This window comes from Pieris rapae, chromosome 3 (assembly GCF_905147795.1).
Source record: "Pieris rapae chromosome 3, ilPieRapa1.1, whole genome shotgun sequence".
NCBI classification, from domain to species: Eukaryota; Metazoa; Arthropoda; class Insecta; order Lepidoptera; family Pieridae; genus Pieris; species Pieris rapae.
The window spans coordinates 5,653,217-5,677,834 of record NC_059511.1 but is presented as its reverse complement, the minus strand read 5'-3'; the positions used below and the strand labels follow the sequence as shown (position 1 = coordinate 5,677,834).

At 31.7% G+C, this 24,618-nt stretch overlaps 2 protein-coding genes across 7 annotated transcripts; one reads left to right on the top strand and one right to left on the bottom strand.

Annotated features, from left to right (window-relative positions):
• The first annotated feature begins 127 nt into the window (after positions 1 to 127).
• On the top strand, positions 128 to 18,167 carry LOC110993194 (cytosolic purine 5'-nucleotidase). 4 transcript variants are annotated; one of them, XM_045634603.1, is made up of 14 exons: positions 128 to 275; positions 549 to 748; positions 4,840 to 4,913; positions 5,024 to 5,141; positions 5,788 to 5,883; positions 5,993 to 6,139; positions 6,399 to 6,675; positions 8,679 to 8,853; positions 12,766 to 12,988; positions 13,174 to 13,321; positions 14,340 to 14,494; positions 14,628 to 14,724; positions 15,697 to 15,810; positions 16,644 to 18,167. In XM_045634603.1, exons 2-13 carry the CDS (start codon positions 579 to 581, stop codon positions 15,802 to 15,804), a joined length of 1,788 nt encoding a protein of 595 aa, XP_045490559.1. In that variant the 5' UTR covers positions 128 to 275; positions 549 to 578; the 3' UTR covers positions 15,805 to 15,810; positions 16,644 to 18,167. The 4 variants fall into 4 exon arrangements, with proteins under 4 accessions (XP_045490559.1, XP_045490558.1, XP_045490560.1 ...); XM_045634604.1 differs by lacking the exons at positions 128 to 275; positions 549 to 748 and adding exons at positions 2,394 to 2,468; positions 3,256 to 3,472; XM_045634605.1 differs by lacking the exons at positions 128 to 275; positions 549 to 748 and adding exons at positions 2,394 to 2,480; positions 3,256 to 3,472.
• Positions 18,154 to 24,121, bottom strand: LOC110993243 (protein FRA10AC1 homolog). Of its 3 annotated transcripts, none has more exons than XM_022259420.2 (5): positions 23,994 to 24,121; positions 21,108 to 21,392; positions 19,543 to 19,702; positions 18,695 to 18,904; positions 18,154 to 18,272 (listed from the first exon to the last, which is right to left on the bottom strand). In XM_022259420.2, the coding sequence occupies exons 2-5, from the start codon at positions 21,378 to 21,380 to the stop codon at positions 18,202 to 18,204; spliced, it is 714 nt and encodes a 237-aa protein (XP_022115112.2). In that variant the 5' UTR covers positions 21,381 to 21,392; positions 23,994 to 24,121; the 3' UTR covers positions 18,154 to 18,201. The 3 variants fall into 3 exon arrangements, with proteins under 3 accessions (XP_022115112.2, XP_022115113.2, XP_022115111.1); XM_022259421.2 differs by having other exon boundaries at positions 18,695 to 18,892; XM_022259419.2 differs by lacking the exons at positions 18,154 to 18,272; positions 18,695 to 18,904; positions 19,543 to 19,702; positions 21,108 to 21,392 and adding an exon at positions 21,449 to 23,915.
• Between the last annotated feature and the right edge of the window lie 497 nt (positions 24,122 to 24,618).

The following is a 24,618-nucleotide window of genomic DNA, read 5'->3' as shown; positions in this document are numbered from 1 at the left end:
AAACTCATATAATTATGTATATGTACATACATATATATATTGTACACACACCCATATATATATATACATACAGCACACTCGTTTTTTTATCAACCTTACTTTATCTACTCTTGATTAAAAGTCTGTGCCTGTAATTTGTCATCTGCTGTCTACATATAAATAAATAATTTATATTTAAATTATTTTGCAATCGTAAATTGTGATTAGATGCGTGCTGTGGCGTTACATTTACATATTGATTAATATTTAGAATTCAGATTGTTCTTCATATAAGGGTGAGTTTAAATTTAATTGCAACAATAGGAAGTTTTTAAATAATCACTTTTGTCATATATAATAACTACGCCTATTTAAATCTTATCGCAGAATCTTAACGTATTCACATAAAATAATAATATACGATAAGAAATTACAATGCCTCTATCCAATTGTATGTGTGTTGTGTTTGACTTTTACAGAGATAATTTTAGGAAATATTATTTAGAGATTTCAATTCTTATTTTTGGTTGTTGATTTTAAGTTATGAAACCTTTAAATTTTTGTTGTAGGTCATGCAATCTAGAAGACAATAAACTTGTATGCAGACAACACTTAATTTTATGTGTACATTGATAAAAAACCAAAGATTCAGACCAAAGACTTGCATTTTAACGTTAACTATGGCGGAAATAAATGTTTGCAAAAAAAAGGATTGCTTGACTCAAGATAATATTTTATCCAAGAAATATTATAGAAGAGCTGAACACAGGTATGTACTTTATATTTTATGAACTTTAGTCAAATTATCAATTAATAATCTCAATATAAGTCAAATGTTTCTTCAGTTAATCAATGTTGTCGAAATAATGTTAGTTTACCCTACTTAGTTGAAATATTGTGTACAACAATGAAAGTATTCTAAATACTAGTATTTCATTTATTTGATTATATTATTATTTCTGTTAGTATTTACATATTATTTTTGCATTGTAGGAAGTATATCTAATGAGATTTATTTAATTATCTTTATATAAATCAAACATTATCCAATTCATATACCTTTTGACTGACTTCATAAAATCTTAAAAAAATTCTGTATATATATTTAATGTAATATGGAATTGCTTAATAAAACCTATTTTACGATAAATAGTGTATTATTGTATATTGACAATATTACACTATTTAATTCTATAAATTCTAATCATGTATACTACTTGTAACAAATTTTTCTTTGTCATATAACATATAGGAAAATATTTTTTTGTAGAACATCATTATTCTGATCAAATTTTACTTTTTTCTTCTGATTACCAATATTATATAGTTTAAATGAGCAAAAATTCAAGCAAGGCCATAAGAACGCACGACCCGTGGCTTGTGTGGCGCACGCTCAAGCCACTAGGCCAACACGGTTCAGGCTATATGAAAATTACTTAATGAAGAAAATGATAGCATAGTTTGTGAATTTACATCATTATATTTATCACATTTGACCTGATAACAGTTTTATCTCTATGTGGGGTCATTTTGTTACGATCTATTTGTGCCTTTTTGACGTGGATATCAATAGTTGTCTGATATACTTGGAAGTGAGCTGTCGTACTTTGTTTTAATTTTAAATAAAATGCCCGACGCGTTTGAAGTAGCCTATCCGCTTTCGCCGTCTGTAAGTCCGCAAGAGATCCGCGCACGCGCCAATTCTTCTTCAAAACGTAAGCCAGTTGTGGCGATTCTTGGAGATGAAACCGTAGAAATACCTGATAAATCAATTGCCGGTGTGGACAAACCTCTGTCGCGAAGGGAGTTTGAGTTAGGAAAATATTCAGAAATTATACCAATAATGCATAGTCCGTGGCTTGATCGAAGGCACTTGGAACATAGGTACGTATTATGACGCAAATATTTTCAGAACTGATTAAAAAGTTATCTACTATATAAGGTAAATAATATCAACTATAAAGATATGAGTTGTTTGACCTCAATTTTTTTATTTAAAATGCACAATAAAATAGTTAATATAGGTTTGATTGCTATTCTGAATTTGTATTTGCGTTGGTTTAGCCCACATTGAAAACTCTTTTATTCGAATTTTACACAACCACAATAAGGTCAATAACAATACTGAAGTCACTATCGTCATTGTTTTTAAAAAGTAGACATTAAAATCGCTAATAAAACTGGACTGTATTAAACGTAACGAAAAGATGTATCTTCTATAAATTCAATTAATATTGTTTCAATCTCGATGCAGCAATTATTTTCTGTGAAGAAATGTCAGATTGTGATTTAATTCTTTAATAACGGAAATTTATCGTTTAAATTTGGTATTGTGTTTGATAGTATGAATCAGCTGGAGTTGGAGCGGTCGCGGGGGAGGTTATAAGGCCTCGTTCGCTATGTGAATGGTGTTCGTACTCAGTAATCGCGGATACTTTGCCGTTTGACAACGTCGAATTGTATGACAAGCGCGTCTTATCACGATAATCGCATGCAAACAGGTTTTCGCATAGTTATAAGTTCTAACTGTGACCGTGACATAATTTACATATATGTACATCGTCGTTTTACCGTATATTTGTTTATGTGAAATTTGAATGCTTTGAGTTTTGGTGCTATTTCATATCCTTGACAGCTATCAGGTTTACCTTTCTATTGTGTATTATTATTGAAACTATTATTTCTGCAATACTTATCTTTGCTTCAAGCGTTAAAAATTAAAATTTTAGTATTTTACAAGATGCATTTTGTAGACCGATTCTTTTATAAAAACATCTTGATAGAAAATTCAATTTGGTAGAAAATTATTTACAATTTGACTACATGGCACTCCCATGTATTATATATAAAGGCACAAAATTTTGTATTATCTTGATAAAGCTAATTATTCATTTCGCGATAAGCTCTTTAAACACTATACGACTCATAGATGATAGAATGCCTGGCGAAATTATATTGATTCGTTTCTCATCGCTCCCCCAGACTACGTCCTGCTCCCGTCCTCACAAATTAAATTATTCATCCGTAGGGTTTAAATAAAGTAATGACCAACTCTTTATAAAAAATATAATTTCCTAATAAGAATCATAATTTTTGTAATAGTAAAGTCTTTTGTCTCGTCCAACCAACCTTTGTTCATGCAGTTTAAACTTATTCACACATTTGATGTATGTAGTATGAGACTTCGCTGGAATCATTATTCTCTTAACCTTGTTGCTGTCAAGGATATTCGGTCAAATACTTCCTGTATTTGAATTCAAAGTAACACAAATACAGTTTAAATATAGTGCAACAGTGGAATTATAAAATAATTCATTTGTTTACTAATATTGAGCACAAGGTCATTTAAGAACGAAAGTGCAAGTGAGTTAAAAATAAATTGTAATGCCATGAGGTATCAAGAAGTGATGGCAAATGGAACGTCAGATATTCCCGGTATGAGTAACGGCTCTTCGTACGGAAAAGGAGATAGATATACTGCGGCTCCTAACGAGTGAGTTACAATACTTATAAGTAAGGATATTAACGTTTAAGTCAATTTTACCCCAATCATCATCTTAACAATTTTGTCAGCAACGAACGGATGCTTAAATTTGTTATTCGTGGTATTCTTTAATACTCTGTGGTTATCTTTGTTTATAAAATTCTTTCAACGTCAACATCCGATATGCTTGCGTGTGATATTGAGCATAATATAAACGAGATTCAGCAACTAATTCACTGGATGGACTATTTCGAGATCACTGGAAACTCTGGAAATAAATATTATCTGCACTTTATTGGCATTGAATCTAATAATATTTGGCAAAAAGGTCTTCGTGGCACAAATATGTGTTTAGCTGTCGGTAGTGTCACAGTCTATCCCATTATTAATCGACCCAACGCACCCAGTGACGACAATGCAATTTATATCGGTGCTATCACCTGTCCTGCACAGCAATATTGTTGACATTGGAAATATATTATTTCAAGAATAACTTTGCATCTGTTTGAGTACACAGTAATTTATCTGTTTTCCTAAATAGAACGAAAACAACACGTTTCGTAAGTCACATCTAGGTTTTAGTCGGTGAGAGTGTAGAAATCTGTTACAATATTCAAATTATGAATAGTTGTTACGCCTACCGCTTTGAATATATTATCGAGATTTTGAATAAATTTCCGCCTTAGATTTCTATTGCATAATAACTCTTATCTTAGCTATTCTAATGAGGTCTGATGAAATATTTATGGAATATTTGAATGTTAGTTTTCCTGTTTGCACAAAGCACTTGCTAAATAGTGTTCCTTTGACCGAAATATACTGTATCAATGGCTGTAATTATTGTTTGCATGCTTGAAGCATTTAAAACTTAGGTTTAAAGTCATTTATTTTCATAATAGACATTAGTCACTTACATGAGAACACTTATATGCTAACGTTACAATTTGAGAAAAAAAAAAGAAACTTGGTAGAACTTGGATGAACTTTCATTTCCGTAGATTGGGATCACTCAATAGATAGAAACTTTGTGATTAGTTAGCTTAAGTTAGTTAAAATTTGATTAGTTTCTAACCATAGAGTAACATTATGTACTTTTATTTTACCTGTCTGAATAAGAAAATTATATTGTCTTTTGTACACATTCTGCTGATACGCGGGAATTATTTTATTAATAATTAAGATTATTTGTTGAGAAAACTGAGTACATAATCTATATAAAGCCTAATGCATCATGTGTCGACTGTAAATAGGAATAATATGAATTCACTTGCCTCGAACGTGTCAGTCTTTCTGTCCTACATTTTCACATTGTACCTACGTGAATATGCTAATCGGATTCTAAACAGTTGAATGCTAATAACGAATATTTGTTGCAGGATCTTTGTGAACAGATCTCTCCATTTAGAAAATGTAAAGTTTTATGGCTTTGATATGGATTACACTCTGGCTGGTGAGTAATATATTTATAAAAAAACATATACCGAGTCATTTGCACCTGTTCTAAAAAAAAATGAAGTGTTGCGGTGTTTGCTTGTTATATCAGTATTTGTTTTATTGCAGAGTATAAATCGCCGCAGTATGAGACATTAGGATTCAATCTTACCAAAGAAAGGCTAGTACATAAGGGATATCCGCAAGAGATTTTGGAATTTGAATATGACCCCTCGTTTCCTGTTAGGTACGTTAGTGTTTTTTCATAGATTATTTTTTTTACAGTGTACTTGTCTGTTACGGTGTAAAAAAAAATACGATGTTTTAATTAGGAATCGCCAACTTCGACGGTGCCACAATGAGTTGGCTATGCACAATTTTTTCGAGAAACGATTTAGAACTTAGCTAGTTTATTTTAAGTGGAAAAATGCTGTTATCGACGAAAGATCTACTCGAAATAGTCAATGATGTCATACTACTGTAAAACATTTGACGCATAGTTTAATATTACGCTATGAATTTGGTTACTCGATACATAAATAAAATGCTGATATTTATGCATCCTGAGGCTTAAACAAGATATATTTTTAAAGTAATTTAGATTATTATTACTATGCAAAATCTGTTTTCTAATCGATCTCTCGTCAGTTGGCCTTCGAATAGCGCGTCCCTCTAGACGCACTATTCGTGCAATTGTCCATCCTTTCACCAGATTTCCCTTGCTTTTTCTATGACCCAAGGGATGCAATGAATCATTAATGAACTGATCTGAATCATAATGAATCAATGAACGCATAATTTTTTTTACTTAAATTTAACTTTCTCGTTCACTTTTACTCATTTAAAAACATGAGATTTCGTATAAGGTGATTGTAATTTTATATGTTTTTCAGAGGTTTGTGGTTCGATACCTTGTATGGAAATTTGTTAAAAGTCGACGCGTACGGTAATATTCTTGTATGCGTGCACGGATTTGAATTTTTGAAACAGTAAGTATTTGTATATTTAAGTCGTGTGTTATTAAATATTTAACAAAATTTGTCAAAGCTTTAAAATAAGAAAAGATTATTTGAAGTTATTTTTATTTTTTTTTTTCAGTTCACAAGTATACGAATTGTACCCAAATAAGTTTTTAACGTTGGACGAGTCAAGAGTGTATGTGTTAAACACATTATTCAATTTGCCGGAAACATATTTGATTGCTTGCCTGATTGACTTCTTCACAAACTCGCCTCAGTACACAAGGTATTTCTATTTACATTTTGTTTTATGTATTAAACCTTACCTAAAGGGAGGATCTTCAGGTTCAAACATTGGATAGCGCGATTCTGAATGTCGTCAAGGTCAAAATTATGTGTTTAATTTATTTATCAGACTTATGTAGCTATCTTTATCATTGGATGTGTCTTTGTATAGAATTTAGAAAGTGTTATTATTATTATTAGTGATTACAATTTTTTCGTCGCGTGAAATAGACAGTCATAAATGTTTCCATTAATTTAAGGGAAAAAACTGGTGTAAGATGCGGAGATTTAGCTATGTCGTTCAAATCGATATTCCAAGACGTCAGAAATGCGGTAGACTATGTTCACATTCATGGGGACTTGAAGAAGAATACCATAGAAAATCTAGATCTGTATTTGAAGAAAGACAAGAGGCTCCCAACTTTCCTGTCAAGGATAAGAGATAGCGGTGCGAAGTTATTCATTCTCACGAACAGTGACTACAACTTCACAGACAAAATCATGAACTATTTGTTCGATTTTCCTCATGGCGCTAAGGTGAGTTAATTTTAATTTAATTTTTAGTATAAAGGTGTAGAAAAAAACGGATTTCTACAATCGTTTCGCTGGGAATCAAATGCCCGAGAATGTGCGGCTTAAGTCTATTTAACTTTATTACGATATAATAATTAATTAATTAATAATTCTACTGCAATACACAGAGTCAAGGTAATTATCTAGTTAAACATCCAGGCACGTAAGATGTGATCTTTAGATGCGAAAAAGACCTTGTCTACTACATCACTACTCACCTCACCAAGTCTTGTAAAATAACACTTTAATACAAACAAAGGCCGACGTGGAATAAGCGATACCTTGATGATCTTATGTTCCAAAATAAACGTATTTTATTTAGAAAAAAAAGTAAAAAGAAAACGAAAATAATATTTTTTTTTATTGGTCACTATTGAAATAGTATTTGAAATTGTGCTATATTTAATCTTCAGATAACGTGTCAATAATAATATTTTCGTGGATATAACGTTATTGTCACTTTGTATCACAAACCTATAACTTATAGTGACGTATCATTTCATGATCATCATGATCTAGACACTATGTGCAATCGGTTTTCGTGTATGCCACAATTTGTTATAACTTTTTCGAAATTATCAGCTTCATAAAATCGTATATTCTATTTTAAGACGTAATTTAATATCATACATTTAAATGAATGTCCTATTTAAGTCGGTTAAAGTTAATTATGGAACGATGTCTTTCGATAAGGACAAAGTACTTAAGTATTTTGCGTTGTAATATAATTACATAACTTTAATTACAATGCTATAGTATCGTCTGCGGTTTGAAAACAAACATCTCTGAGAAATAACTGCGGTAAATATGTAATAACACACGTTTTCAAGGCAAAGAAATATTTAAAGCAAGTTGATTATGTAAAAAAAACATTGGCATAGTCTTGACAAAACAAATGAGCAATTTTTTTTCATTTGTCTTTACTAGTGCGGCATCGTTTTGAGCCTAAAGTTTAAATGAAGTAGTATTTTTGTCAAGAGACGGTATACAAGTGTTCAAATTATAATTGTTGAAATTTGTTTGAACAAGTGCGAATTATAATTGCGAAACTTAAATTAATATTAAAATGTAAACTTTAAATTAACGTGACACTTCTAATTATAACATCATCTTTAAAAAGTTTAATTATTAGTTAAATATCAATAATTCAGTCAACATCATGAAGATTTTGGGTGTTGTCTTATATCACTATTATTTTCTATACAGTTATTGGACACAGTTTCTCATGTAGGTATAGCGACCCTGACATACCATAATTTTTTGCAACCAAGTGATATGTATACCTACTTGAGTTATTTGTTTTTGTTACGACCTTGGCATACCAAATTTTTTTGTAACACCATTATATGAATATATTTTCAGTTACCAATTGCCGGATTTATTAAAAGATCTAGAACGAATCGTGTAATAAATCAAAAATAAAGTTTTTATTTTATCTATTCCTACTTCGATATCATTCTTTACACATTTTCATAATCATAATTGCTGGGTAAAGAGTAATATTTAATAATTCATCGTAATTAGAAAATTCATAATGGCCAGCAACGCATTCGCGAGCCCTGTGGCATTGAGAGTGTCCTGGGCGGCGGTATCACTTAACATCAGGTGAGCCTCCTGCCCGTTTGCCCTATAAAAAAAAAATTATACATTTATTTTTCATTACGTTTTACACAAAGTGATAATAATAGCAATAATAATATATTAGTTGGCGATAATACTTAGGGACTATATATTTATTACAGTAGAAAGTTGAATACTGATAAATTGACTAATGTTTCCTCCGGATTATAAATTTATCGCAACGTTATTTGCACAAAAATAACATATACTCTTTAGTGCATCCGGTGATAATAATATCACTTTAAAGCCACCAGTTTCAAAGGAAGCAATTTCTATAAACAAAAGACGTCTTCAAAACAAAAATTATGATTGTCTCTTTATATGCCTTTGTAAAAAACATTTCACAGCCCGGCGATCCTCATAGGAATTGGAAGACGTACTTTGACTGGATCGTGGTAGATGCTAAGAAACCGCTTTTCTTCGGCGAGGGCACAACCCTTCGGCAAGTGGACACCCGCACGGGGGCACTCAAAATGGGACACCATGTTGGACCTCTGCATGAGGGTCTCGTGTATTCTGGAGGTAATTTCTTTATCAGTTTTATACGTGATTTAAATTATAACTTTTGATATAAGGCCTTATTTCACCTACACCTTGAAAATATATATATTTTGGTGAAAATAAAGCCAATCATCTAAAATAAATATAACGTACCCCCTATTTGGACATGGGCTTAAAAAATTAAATTTTGTTATATCAGCTGTGTTTATAGAATATTTTTAACAGTCATGTCAACATTAGGCAATGTTTTTGTACTTGCGCAATAGTTTGAAGTTATATGTACCGTCTTTAATTAGATGGTGAGTCATTTCATTGTTTTAAATAATCGTTAGCTTAAAATATTTGTATGGAAAATTACGGTAGAAAGCAATCGCCTTATTTCATATAAAGTGTCATAATAATTTTTGGAAGAGAAGACATTTCATGCAATTTTTATGAGCTTAATCTTATAGTAGGGAATTTTATTTGGGACAGCTAAACTTTAGTACATACGATTCCTGTCACTGCGCAGTAATATATAGATGACTTATATTTCCTTTTTATTATATTGGTGTCTATAATTTGAAGACAGATTTGATTGTTTGTTTGCATTGAAATAATCTTCAAAATTACGTACTTTGTATTTTTAAAGTAAAATTACTGCGTGTTGAAACTCAAGTTGTGAAAAAGACAAATTAAAGTATGTACATACTATATTTGCATATCAAATTCTATTTACCGAAATATAGGCTATAGAACATCCAACAACCGAGTTAATGCGGATGGACCCGCTAAATATAATTGTCGTCTCTGAGTGGTGCTATGTCAGCCTTACACATTGAACTAAGCCCAACATTCCTTATAAGTATATTACATCAGATTACACGTATCTCAATATAGTAGTCAATACCCATTTGGGTTATAAAACTTGTATTTAGGTCAGTATTTTAAGATCTAGTGTGAATGTTACGTGGCCTGTGGGTTGATTTATGTTATAAGCAACTGTCGAGCGCAAACCACCTTATTTAGTAGCAAATAATGTTTTGTCACGTCGAATAAAAATAATTGATTAGATTTGTTTAATACATAACTTAACAGAATTAAAAATAACATAGGTTGTTGAATAGGTTCCATAGTAAATCTGAAATGGTTTTTTATACTCTTTTGTGCATCTGCGCTAGTACATATCCTTTGTAGCCTATTTCTATTAAGTTCTTTAAATTTCTTACACGTGTCACTTTTGCGACCGCTTTCGCTTCTCAATGTTACCATATAAGCGATGAATCATACAGTTCGACGTAGTACAAAATATAATAAAATGGAAATTGCATATCTAGCTTAAAAAAATAATATTTATATATTATCATTATCGTAGTGAAAATCAATGATAATACGTTATCATCTGACATTGACCCGAGTCCCTGTTGCTATTCAATGGTATAATTCAGAAATTAAAAATCATCTGCAAGATTACTTTTAATAAACGAAAAATGAATCCCGCCGCGTAAAAACGACTATAGTTTCAACTTAGCAAAAGAGCAGTTTTATTGCTTATTATCATAATAATGAAACCTACGTAGAAATGTGATCTAATGGTATTTCAATTTGGTTTACGAACGAAATTCTAGTTCGTAAAGGCGAACGTCATACACAATAATATCGTGTCATGGACTCTGAAATAATGCGTCAACAAATTTCAGCTTTTCAATTCTGTTTATTTAATTATTTATAAACTCCTAATGTTTTATTAAAATCTATTCAGTAGTTACGAATGCAGGACACATAAAACATTATTTTTATCTGTTTGTGTCAAAATGTTGTTTGTGTATTTTTATAGAACATTGAGTTTATTATTTGCCTTGGCTACTGCGTCATAAATAATCTTATCTCATTGGTTACTATGGAATGTTATCACATGTTTAAGTCGTCACCAATTGTGATGATTATTTTTTGATGAAAATAACGTCGTAACCATACTATTTAAATCCACGTAAAATAGGGCCGCTGGAATCCTATACAATATACTTTGTGACGGTAATCTGTTATCACAAGTGACTTTGGCATAAAAATGGTTACATACGGCGTAAGGTTACGCTAATCCTTTATAGTTTTATTATTTATTATACAGTTTAAATAGAAAAGAGACAAAACTACAAACTTCTAACGAATTAGATTAGAATTCATTTGTTTTAATAGTGTTCCTTATGTTAATCATCCTGAAGTAATTTTTAAATTATGTTTTTGTCTTATTATTAAAGTAACTACATTCGTGAACACTCATCACAATGCGCTTAATTCGAATGTCTTTCAGAGTAAACAGTTCGTTGTTTTGAGAAAATATATTCAAACTGAGAAACATGTGAATTACATTCCACTGCGAGTACCAGCACATACATTACGTTTAATTAGAATCAGTGATAATGAAATAAGTTTATCTTGTAATCAGGCTTATTTATAATTAATTAGTAATATGGGTCATAATAAACGTGTTTACCGATTGCTAATTTTAAACCACTGTTTCTCCAAACAACAAAATCGTTATATGTATTTGTTGTGTGTGCGCAGTTTGGAAATAGCAGTGTAACAATTGTAACAAACACGGCCTTATCTTTAACGCTCATTAAGACTGTAATGACTTTATAAGATTAAGTTCTGTTCGGTAAAAGGAAATAATTTTTATTTTACTATTATAGTCAACCAAAGTCGAGCAATTGCGAGGTTCTAAGGATTCCAAATGAACGACGTTATGTTGTTTTTGGAATACGAGATATGTTATATATTATGATACGACGTATTCTCGAATTACATGTTTTTTTTATGTTTTACTTACACATCTAATACACGTGCAAGAATTTTAAAATAATTATTATATGAGAAAATAATTAAATAGAGCAATCTCTACCAAGTTATCTCTACTAAGCGATCTCTGTATGGCAACCTTTTTTATATCTAAGCGTAGATAATATTTGCGTATCCCCTGCCCCTGAAAGCCCCCGACTCGATTTACACCAGAATCTGTACTATTCAGAGACTTGGTGAGCAATAACTACTAACCCACCTCGGGTACACAACCTACAATGCCGCATTTAAGAGGATCCGGGGTCTTTGAAAACAGCCTCAACGGTTTAACTACGCTCAAAACCTCCGGTGCAGTATACACTACATAGGAGGTAGAAGATGAGCAACTCTTCTCCTACTTACTCCTCGCCATATGACCCACTCCTTTCCTCTCTGGTACTGTATTACACTAGATCGGTGTTGGCTCCCTGGCAACCCTATAGGACCACCACTTTTTAGAAGCAGCTGCCCACTGAAGTAGTTCCGAACCAATCCGACTTGTGTACTTCTAGAAAATAGCGTACCAATACTTAAAAGGCCGGTAACTACTCAATAGCATTGAGTGTCCATGGGCGACGGTATCACTTAACATCAGATGAGCCTCCTTCCCGTTTGTTCTATAAAAAAAGGAGAGTAGAAATGTGAAGGAGTAGTACAAAACAAAAAAAATGTATAGATCATAATGTAAATTTAATATTTTTAATACGAAAAAGAATTATTTTAATTAAGTGGCGTTTGCCCTTGAACTTCATATTGGTATTGAAATTATAATACCGACACCTAATGAGTGTTAAACACGCAAATAAGTACACGCACACACAGAGTGGCAGTTATAATTAATAAATAGAAGAACGTGCTAAATTAAAAATTACGTTTAAGCTAATTCTTAGTACTAACCTGGTAAGTGCGGCAACGTCGCATCAATATTCTTAGTACCAAAAACACTATGATTTTTCATAGACAAATATGTCTGGCGTTTTATATTCGATTCCTTATACATATATATTTTAGATAATAAATGTGATTAATAAAATTTCTAAATACAATCTTCTAGAACTGATTAAGTTTTTTAGGATTTTTAAAAATTTAATCTGAATTCTTATTTCAAATCCACAGGATCCTGTGACGTATTCACGGAACTGATTAGCGCCAAGGGCAAAGACGTGTTGTACATCGGTGACCACATATTTGGAGATATCTTGAAGTCCAAGAAGATTGGTGGATGGCGTACATTCCTCATAGTTCCAGAGTTAGTCCAAGAGCTTCATGTATGGACAGACAAGTGCCAATTGTTTGCACAACTCCAAAATTTGGATATACAACTCGGAGATATGTACAAGTGAGTTATACAAAATATTTATATTCTGGTCTGGTTTAGGTTTTTCTAAATAAAAGTGTAGGAACAAAGTTTTTGTTTTTGCAAAATCTTTGTTCGTAACGTATTTATTTTATGCACTATATTATTATTTACGACATATACTTTGTTGAATCGACTTTATTTGATAAAATATAATTTCTTTTCAGAGATCTCGATTCGAGTACAAAAGAGAAGCCGGATATCTCGAAATTGCGTGCGGCCATTCGTGACGTCACACACAAGATGGATCTTGCTTATGGTATGCTCGGGTCGCTCTTCCGGTCCGGTTCCAGACAGACGTTCTTCTCGTCACAGGTATGACAAAATTATACAAAATCTCTATAAAAATGAAAATATTTATTATGTGTTTTTTTTTAGTACAGTGGGCAAACGGGCAGGAGGCTCACCTGATGTTAAGTGATACCGCCGCCCATGGACACTCTCGATGCTAGAGGGTTCGCGAGTGCGTTGCGGGCCTTTTAAGAATTTGTACGCTCTTTTCTTGAAGGATCCTAAGTCGAATTACTTAAGTTTATTATTATTAACTTTTAGGAATTGTACCTATATTTGTGAACTTTTTCTTAATACACGTAGTGTTAAAAACTTCTAATTTGTTTTTTTTAGAAGCCTTTTTTCTTTTATATAAACTGAAATGCCGGTGGGCAATAATTCAGTAATTTTTTTGTCTGAGTTATCATTGTCAATTTAAAAAAAAGATCTTTAAAAAACTAATATTTAAAAAAACTCCTATATCATATTTGTTACCTTCGTCACTATCTTTATTTATTATTCACATACTATGTGTACGTAAACTCAGTTATACTCTATATATTGTTTTTTTTATTGATTTCGTGTTGTTTAAATGTTTGAGATAAATTAAATTAAGTATGTCAAGCCAACACATGTGGGTTAAGTTAGAGAATAGTGCGAAGTTTCTGTAAAATAGAACTTAACAGAAACTTCTGATATATATAAATATATTGTTGTCCTGCATGACATTTCAAGCGATTAGTATATTAAACTATGTATAAGAGTACTCCTTCGGCGACATCTGCCGGACTGATTTGTGAATCTAAACATTCTAGGGCTCCACCCTAACCCATAAAAAACAACATTCAAATCTCCAGCCGTTTAAGAGAAGTTCAGTGACATACACACGTACAGTAGAATTATATATGTATGTAAGCTATCCTATCTTTTAAGTTAGATCAAACTGCACACGGTGTGCAAATTTGATTTTAGTTAAGTAGTTTAGGAGTCCATAGCGGACAAACAACGTGACGCATAATTTGTATTATAAGATAAAATAAACAGTCCTATATTACTATTCTAGGTGGTGAGGTACGCAGACCTGTATGCAGCATCATTCCTTAACCTGATGTACTATCCCTTCTGCTACATGTTCCGTGCCCCGGCTATGCTCATGCCCCACGAGTCTACGGTCGCACACGAACAACGATTCACAGTTGATACGCCCACCATTGATAGGTATGTTAATATAAATAAAAATAAAAAAATAGTATTTAACCCTAAGAGATAAAATACCTTATCCGAATTTTGTTTATTTATTATTTTGAATTATGAATTGTATGAAGTGTAATTCGGTAAAATTTATCCACAGAACGCGACAGACATACGCCCAACGCGCTCTCAGCACTACTTGTGTGGCAGAGATTTCATCTGATGAAGCTGTTGGATCACAGGATACGGACAGCAAGGTATAAGATAATTAATGAATAGTAGAATATTAACTTGTGGAAGTAAATCGTGTATTTATGACAATAATATATATGTATACCAATGGTGCTACAACCTTTACAGGTCTAGCCTTCAGATTTCTTTATATGTTCCTTGACCATTTCTAATAGGCTAGTAGATTATTAATTAATAGATAGTAGTACTATCAACCTTAAGTCTAGGCTCTTAGACTCGGTTTCCTCGCGATTTTTCTGTTTAATAGAAAATAGATAGTGTTTTGATGCACAGCCTAGAATCGAACCTACGATCATAGGATCAGGGATAGAATTGTAATTTGAAAACATATAGCTCTAACCTAAAAAGGTTGTAGAGCCACTGGATTTATTTTTGTTATAGAACTAAAGTTCTCTTAATTGATTAAACTGTATCGTTAAGAGCGATATCTACCTCGAACTGCCAGTTCTTAAATAAGGGTAGAACGTACAAGAACTAAGAATAAACTCCTAGTCACTCTTTCTAATCGTATTTATACAAAATGTTTTTAAATACCAGCAAACATTACATAGTGCTCTTTATCACATCTTAAAGTAATAAATAATTATGAAAAACCCAACGTTTAACCAATCAACACGCAAATACATAGCATTAAGGTAAATCAGGGCAGAAAATAATTAATACTATGACTTTACTTTGAATCGCGTTGTCGAAGTGTTTTTATGTAAGATAATATATAAGATCTAACATGATAACACTTATACTCATGGTACAAAAGTAAGATGGAGATAGAATACTAAAAAAACGAGTTACTAAATAGTTTTCCCGAGGACATGAAGCCTGCACTTGTCAAATTAAAAAACACTAATAAATTAATTGTATTAATATAAATAACCGAATTTAATAATTTATAAATTTTGTTTATATAAAGCTAGTTAAGCCCTTGGAATTGGTGGTTTGTATCTTACTCCATGTAAATATAATTTTATTTTTTGTAGAACTCAACAGTACCCCATGTGCGTCCAGAGACGCCCCGGCAACTGACACACACACACGACGAAGATTGTTCTGATGATGAAGATGTTTCTAAGGGGTCACACAAATAAAACAAGGTATTTTTAAATTGGATTATAATTCAGTTTAGCTTTTTGTGTTTGAAGATTTTTAAATATTACAAGTCTTCCATGTAACTGAACTGAACAGTTAAAATTAAAACGATTTAAATATGTATATTAAAAAAAGAAGTTAAAAGGTTAGTTTTAGACTTAATCCCATTATTACTCATATAACATAAGCTTGAAAACACATACTTGTATCTATATCATAGATTCTATGTTTACTTTTTTATTATGTTGCTTAATTGTAAAATTGAACTGAAGTTGGTATTTTTAGTTGCGATGTTTTTATTTAATTTTAAAAAAGGCTAAATTTACGAAAATTATACATTATAAAATCTTGATACTTATGATTTTTTTCATAATAAGTATCAAGATTAACTGTCGAAATATAATGACGAAACGGTGTTGCCAACATAATAAAAAATCCACGAAAGTTCACTTTAAGCACAGACTAACTAAACCGGCACTATTATTATGTCTGCAAGTCCGTGAGTTAAGTTTTATTTGTACTGTATTGTTACGTTAACGTTTAAGTTAAGGACGTGATTCCTTCTTTTTTTATTGGATTAATAAAGTAATAACAATATACTTATTTTAATGATATATTGGCATAAAATATAAGTTCTTCATCGGCTTGCCAAGTGGCAAAGGCACACTTCTCCATTCTATTACAATGCGGACACCACGCGTCGATATATTTTACCCATCTGAATATCATTCCATTCCTTGTGTTCTTCCTTCCCGCTTTTCGTAACGGTTAATTTAAAGTAAGCTTTGGAAATAACAAGAAGAGAACCTATTTATTTAAAACATGTGTATTGTTATAGGTACAATTGTCGACCGACGCAGAAACACTGGCCTGGTTTACGTTATGAAAATATGTTTCTTTAAACCCTATGTTAAAACCAAATGTTTGATGTATAAAAATTTAAATTTTAACCATTTTATTGACAAATAAAACGAAGTATTCACCAAATCACACTTGACCGTATTCAGACCCCTATTAGCTGGTTTTTAAGCGTTCTGTAACGCTTAATTAAGCACTTTAATAACAATAAACGTTTTGTGAAACTGAGCTTTGTTATAGGAATAGTTTTAAGCGCTAGATTGGTGCAAATTAGAGTCATATTTAAAATTTAAAGCGCTTCGAGCGACCGCATTGCTTTTTAAAGTCGACATTTGCAAGGTTCCCAATTCCCTCGCTATAGCGGCTGGTCAAGACTAAAAAAGTGTGGCAGCATTTTTTTGGCTTTTAACAATTAGTTAGTATTTTTGTTGGACAATGGCTTATATATTCTACTTTTCTAACAATTAAGTTAACAAAAAACAGTTTGTTTAAAAGTTGCAAAGTTATCCGTAAAGAACATTTTTGAAAATTAAAATAGTGATTCTAGCGGAATTCATAAGTCATTGTATGTTGTGTTTTGTAAGATTTATGTTTATAATAAATTTTATTTTTTGTTGTGATATATTCACACTTGGTATATTTTAAGGTATGTTCTTATGTCAATTTATTACAATATTAAAATATATAATTATAAAGCTATATATTATAATTTTCAATAAACAGTTATCAGTCCTTATAGTCACATACTACATAAAAATTTAATCCAAATTCAGCAACTATATGTTGTTTCTCTCTGTATAATATTTTGTAAAGGACATACTACGTCATTGCTCGTTGAGTGCTTACGGTTTGAAAAAGGGAACTTCAATAACTATACGCACATGAATAATCTCTGATAATAATTGTAGTTAGGTAGAGTTAAAATGTAGCTAATAGGTGACACTAAGTGTAAAGTGGAGTCTAAATTAACAAGAAAAAATGTATTTTAACAAGAACGAATTTTTTTAACAAATGTTTCTAGTATGAATGTTTTTGTGTTTTTTTGCGGATGTCAAACTTACTTCAAATGTACGCTTTAAATGAACAAAAAAAATCTACAGTTAACACATGTTTCAATCAAAGAGATGACTATAATGGCAATACATTTTCTATGTGTAACATAATGCTTGCGTTCCCTAGTTTATTAATAGAAAGGACTAAGGTCGCCTCGGGTGTCAAACATCTCTCTTTAATCTTTTTATTTTATTTCTGAATAAAATATCAATATCTAGGAAATTTGGTATTTTATTTGATGATGAAAAATGTTTTCTATAAAGTTTTTTGTTCTAGCCAGTCTAGACTCCACTAAAAATTGACTGAGCTGCACATATTAATTGTTATTTGTGATTAGATACGAGTTTTGTCCCTAACTATTGATTACAAGTATGTGATTATTACTAGTGATTTTAATATATTTTTTAAATTATCAAAGTAAAATTGAACACAATAAATAGAATGAATCATACATTGTGTATTTTATTTATAACCTTCATATAATGTTATAGCAGCAATTCTTCCAAGTAGTTTTCGAACTCTTCTTCGCGAGATTTTTCTTCTGTTTCTTGAACACCTATAAAAATATTAAGCGTTAAGAATGTCGACGATGTTCACAAAGTCACATAATAAATTTACATAAAAAAATTATGTGTGACCACCGGACGGTATATCTACTGTAATCCTAATAGATTTTGACTATACTAAGTCTCAAATTTGGAAAGGTTTTGTCCAATTTCATTGGGGGGCCAGTCCATCAGGCATAGGGGTTTTATGCTGAGGTAGGATTCACCCCCGTGTCTCAGTTCGGACCCTCGACAATACGCGTTAATCTCGTTTTAAGTACTAAATATTCCAATCATCATACAGAAAAAATGGTTTGACAGATCGCGAACTAAGTTTAGGTTTGATTGATTAGAATATGTACGAACGCCGCACTCCGTAAACTTATACTTGGCAACGTCAAGTCCTAAAATAAATAATGATGTTGATGTTGACCTTTCTTCCACAAAGAGTTTCCGTCGTCGTTCACCGCTTGAGCTGATATCGATGACTCCTCAGATATTTCTTCAGTTTCAATTTGGGGCACATCTTCCTCTTCATCTGATTCTTTAACATGTTTCTTCTTTTTATGACTCTTCTTTAACCTTTTAATCTCCCGCTTTTTAGATCGGTAGTTTAATTTTTCGGAGCATTCTGGACAAAGACCTGAATTTATAAAATCCATTTACTGTCAGTTTTGTACATTTTCATTTAACGTAATATCTACTTTTCAAATATACATAAAGTAGGTACATATAATAACACATAACAGATAAAGCTATCGTATTATTAAATAGGGCTCCACAAGAAAAACGTCAATGTTCCGGGGGTCATAAGCTGTGTTAAAACGAACCAGTTGAAATTCTAATGAATCTGAAATTCCTAAATTGAATCGCCTTTTTTTCGTACAATGGCCTAACTGAACCATATTGGAATCGCATCGCGGTCTCTATGTATGTTCTAATATTTTACTGTTAAACTTGCTTCGACAGATGATGATAAAATAATAAATTTGATCTAAAAAATATTTTAAATAAGAAATTATAATAAGCTTTTATGTTTTTAGTACTTATAAATATTTTTTTACATAAGTAACATAGTACTTTTTAAACGTCAAACTTTTAACTATTAACGGCTAATTATTTTAGCAAACAAATTGCGCTCGCTACCTTATAAAATACAGTTCATAAGATAGATTGGTGTTAATTACATGAAACAATTACGAATACTCACTTACTGTACCTAATAAGTACCTAGTAGATAATGACGTAATGTAGAACAATAATGTATTGGGAAATACTCACGAACTTTAACAAGAGCATTCTTCTTTTCGTCGCCTTCCCGGTAAGCAAAATTTACTTCCCACGATTTTAGCCCTTGATCGCTGTTACACCCCTTAGAGCCGCAGTGGAATTGTCCCTTCCCAAGAACAACTTCTTTTTCGATACGCCACCTCAGTGCCACCTAAACGCAAACCGATATCATCATCGAAGAAAAATTCGACATTTTCTAACGACATCCTTGGTTTACGCAAGTACTACATTTAAATAAAGCATCCTAATTGTACATTGCAAAAAAATTAAGGACGTTGAGAATCCCCGAATTCTACATAGACCTGAGGTAGTGCTAGTGGATGAATCCCTGAAAAATAAATTTTTATGCTATCGAATTTTTTGTTTGTACATTGTTCTTAAAGTTGAGAGACCGGGTGGGTGTCACCTGGTATGGACCGCTCCCGCCGCCCTCTCTTTGCTACGGCACTGCCGTAGCCTCGTGATGCATCAAGTAGAGTATTTCATGTTTATCATAGAGAATATTTCTATATTTCATTAATATTTGTACAAATTTTTGTAACTTACTCATTGTGCCTAGTATTATAACAAGTTATTTAACTAATCTGTATCGTTTTCTTTGTATTGTTTACAAAACATCTTGTTTTTATTTCAGCAGTTATTTTATTGCTGATGAGTGCGAAGATCATGCAAATAGGCAATTAGGCATTGACTTATCATCTAGTAAAATGTAAATAATATTATAATTATCTTTTGCTACCTAATTAAAAATATTTACCGATTAACAATAAATCAGAAATATATCAAGTAAATATTTTTTAACACAAATTAAATTTTGCAACGATTATTATTTTTTAGAAACAAATTAGGTTAATCAGCCGTAAGTCAGCTTATTTTTCTTTACCTACTGCATGTAACACTTTATCCCTAGGTCCATTTCCTGGCAACTTATAAATATTTTCTTCTAGCTCTATAAAGAAAATCCGTTTGTCCTATGTAGCTCATGCTCCAGGATCTTACCCTACTACAGGTCTTAGGTAACCGTACTACATATAAATTAATTTTAAGAATGATAATACTATATTATAAACAAACCTGTGTATACGTTATTTTTCTCTAAATAAGGTTGGGACCTCGAATAATAATTAGCGAATGCTTCATTCCAAATCTCATGGGACGCCTTTTATTAGTGATAATTTATTCGTTAATTTGTTAGGCAGCTTGCGCCTGGATATTCAATGTCGAATATAAGAAATGGTGAGCAGATGTGCGCTACTGTATCTGCGGGTTAATACCGTACGTGCTATATTTAGCCTACAGAAAGGCAGTACCGCTATTGTGCTCTCCCTGGCTTGTTACACGTTATACAAAGGAAGGTCTCTCAGGCAAAAAAAGGCCATTCAAATTCAGAGGGGCAGAGCCCCATTTTATGTTAACAGTTAGGGGAAACTAAGTAACTCAACGTTTATTTTATCTTATGTTGCCTCTGCGTTATTATTATTAGTTTCAATTACGACTATACAACCTACGATTGTATGCTTTTTCTGTCTTTAATACGCATGATTCAAAGGACTTACTTTATTCTCTTTATATCTGCTTAAGTCACATATACAATACTCTTTAAAGAGTTTATCATAATATTTTTTAGCTAACTGCTTCTCCCATGTGTCGGCCACATCGTCCTCTTCCCAAAGAAACTTGTGGTTTTCTCTTATAACATCAAGATCGGTTCTATCCTTAGACGTGTCACGTGTAAGAAGTCCCGTGGAGCCCTTTGTATTTAAACAATACACATTAACCAAGTACTTATGCAATTCATATGGATTAAGATTACGTAACCTTGCCGACATCGCAACGACAACCTAGAACAAAGGGAAAATGACTATTTTAATTTGGAAACAAAATAAAACATGACTTGCAACAAACAACTCTTTAATAAAATCAGTAATTATTACAATTTTTATAAAAATTATTTATATATTATATTAAACGGATCTTATTCTAATTGTCATGATGAGTTTTATAACAATGTGCAATTTATATAAATATCGCAGTAAGAAGGCATCAATAAATAGTGTTTTGTGCAGAAGTTAATATCTACTCTGAATATTATTGTCAGTCTTGTAGATTTTGTGTTCTTTTTCCATTTGGCTCAACCTTAAAACTATAAACAAGTCATGCATATAAACCCCTAAAATTAAATATATAATAAATACTATGCAATTATTGTCTACACCTAAATACAAAATGTTGTCAATAAAATAGATATAAAGGTATTGGTATTAACAACCAAGAAAAATTAAATGAAGTGGCACATAGAATGACTTAAATTTAAATAACTTTGGTTTTCAGCCAATCTTTGGGATAACAACATTTTACTAAGTCAATACATAATTAATGTCATTCTATACATGGAAAAATATAAAAGTATAGAATCAGAAACATGTTCAATTAAACAATTATTTGTGATGCAAATTTAAGTTCATTAATAAATAGCATTTTATATCTAAATTAATTTGAAACTAAATTTTATCGTTTGAGACCATGTCAACAGGAAAAACTTCAAAATGCCCTATTATCTAATTACAGTTAAAAGTGTAATTGACTTCCCCATTTGGCATAAATATATATTTACTTTATTAAACTTTTAATATCTAAAATATATTATGTATTTGGTATATTACTTAAAAGTAAATATATAGAAATAGGCACATTAGTTAGTTATTGCTTTGGTTACAGCACAGTATATTAAGAATAATATTTTATCTTATCTAAATTTTGGCAATGTGTACACTTCACTAGCACAAAAATGCTTTAAAGTAAAGATATACAAAAATATATTGAGTTGTTAAAGCTTCCAATTAGAAGCAGGAACAATTTGTGACAAGTTTTATAGAAGGCCCCAAATGTATTAATATTTCTCCTATCTCTAATACAAACATTACAGCTTGGCTATCGGAATCTTTGGACATTTGACCTATATCCACATAAATATCACTTTATCATATCTAAAAAGGCAACATTGGGTCGAGATATGTGTGACATTTTACATTACAGCACCTGCAAAGGTTTACTTACTACTTACTAGGATTACTGAACATGCAAAAATAACTAAATTTATAAATAAAACCTAACTCAAAAGCAAATACAGCAGCACACTATAAGAGTAGAATCACTCACAATAACACACCATAATGACTAATTATAATATGAACTAGAAAGATTTTTTTTTCAATTTGGTATAAAACATAATATTCTATAAATATTAATTATGACTAAATTTTTGGCAATGGGAGAATCTAAGCTTCATTAGAAAAAGCATCATAAAATATGATGTAAACATAAGCACAGCTACAAATTTATTCCTCAAAGAATTGTATAGTTGATGCTCTTTATTATCCATGTGTTTTCTCATGTTTTTTCATGTTATCAGAACGAGTGAATGCTTTATCACAGACACCACAGTAATAAGACTTTTGTTTTGTGTGAACAGTCATGTGTCGTGACAGTTCACTTTTGGTAACAAACTTCTTTTCGCAGACAGTGCACGCATGTTTGCGCACATTGAGGTGAAACTTCATGTGTATAGAGAGTGAACTTGACTGGGAGAATGCTTTATGACACAACTCACACACAAATGGGCGCTCTCCAGTATGCTTTCTCAAATGGTTCATAAATCCTGTTTTTGTATAGTCTTTCTGACACAAGTGACAAAAGCTTGATTTAGAATCCAACATTCCTGGAAAATGACTGTTAATGTGCTTTCTAAGTTCCCAATAGCTAGGGAATTTTTCTGAACATACATGACATGGATATTTTTTTTCTTCGGTGGGTTTAGCATTGCAATTATGCGAAGACAACAACTGTTCACTGGAAAATATTTGGTTGCACTGGCTACAAGTATGACTAGCCTCCGAGTCTGTAGACAAGGTTACTTCTAAATAATTTTCAATGGACATGACATTCCCGTTTGAGCTGTCCGCGTCGTCGCTTTGATTGAGAATAGTTTGATCGATTTCGATATCTTTGGTATCCATTTTGGCTAGATAGTTTCTATAGTCTAATAAATCTTTTCCTGAATTGTTATTATCAGGTTCTACGAGATGTAAAATAGGTGACTCACTCTGCCCTCTCTCAGGTGAAGGTTTCTCGTTGTCCGAATGCTCGGGCTTTGACGATACGTTGTTGTCCGACTCCCAATCATTTTCGATAATTTCAACGTCAGAATCCGAATCTTCTTCACCTAATCTTGAGTTTATTAAATGAAATTCAATGTCGTCGAATCGCAACACATTAGGCGGAAGTTTAACCCCGACAATAGCCTGAATCGCCTGCCATGAAAGCTCCTGGGGGTTGTTCTGCATATTAAATCGTACTATTCTAACCTACAAACGAGTATATTGGGATTACTACAATGAAATCTTACTTGGTTAAAATCTAATTAGGTACCCTGACATATTTACCTGTTACGTGCACGATTTTGAAAAATAATAAGCAGCTGACACGAACTTTCTACATCTAAAAATATTATGCTACACAGTTTACACTGCACTCAACTGCTTTGGCCTTTGATGCCATAAAATAATACCACAGATTTAAGTAGTTAAGAAACACAGATCAACTATTAACTTATTAAGTAGAAGTAAACACAAAATCCATGCACAGAATACTTGAGTACATAAAGTTTAAACTACGATCTACTTTACTATACGGGTTCAATGGTACGTCTATGCGCGTAATATTTAAAGGTTCTTAAAGTTGCACTCCGTTTGTGTTTTTACTTTAGACTAATAACATTTACAAAAATTGAGACAACGAGGTACAGAAATATATTAAATAAGAAAGTTAAAAATAAGAACTGTTACTCCTAACACTGTCTTGCATTTTATTTTCGTCAGAGACTGTTGTTGATTGAAATATATCATCTTTAATAACAGATGTTTGCAAATTATAAAACGTTTAACAAATGGCAGAATAATAAATAATACGTAATAATTGTTATATTGTGATTATGGCGAGCTTCATATTCTTCGATTATTTTAATTTTCAGCTTTCAGGCTAAGGAAGAACATCTCGTGATTCAAAAGT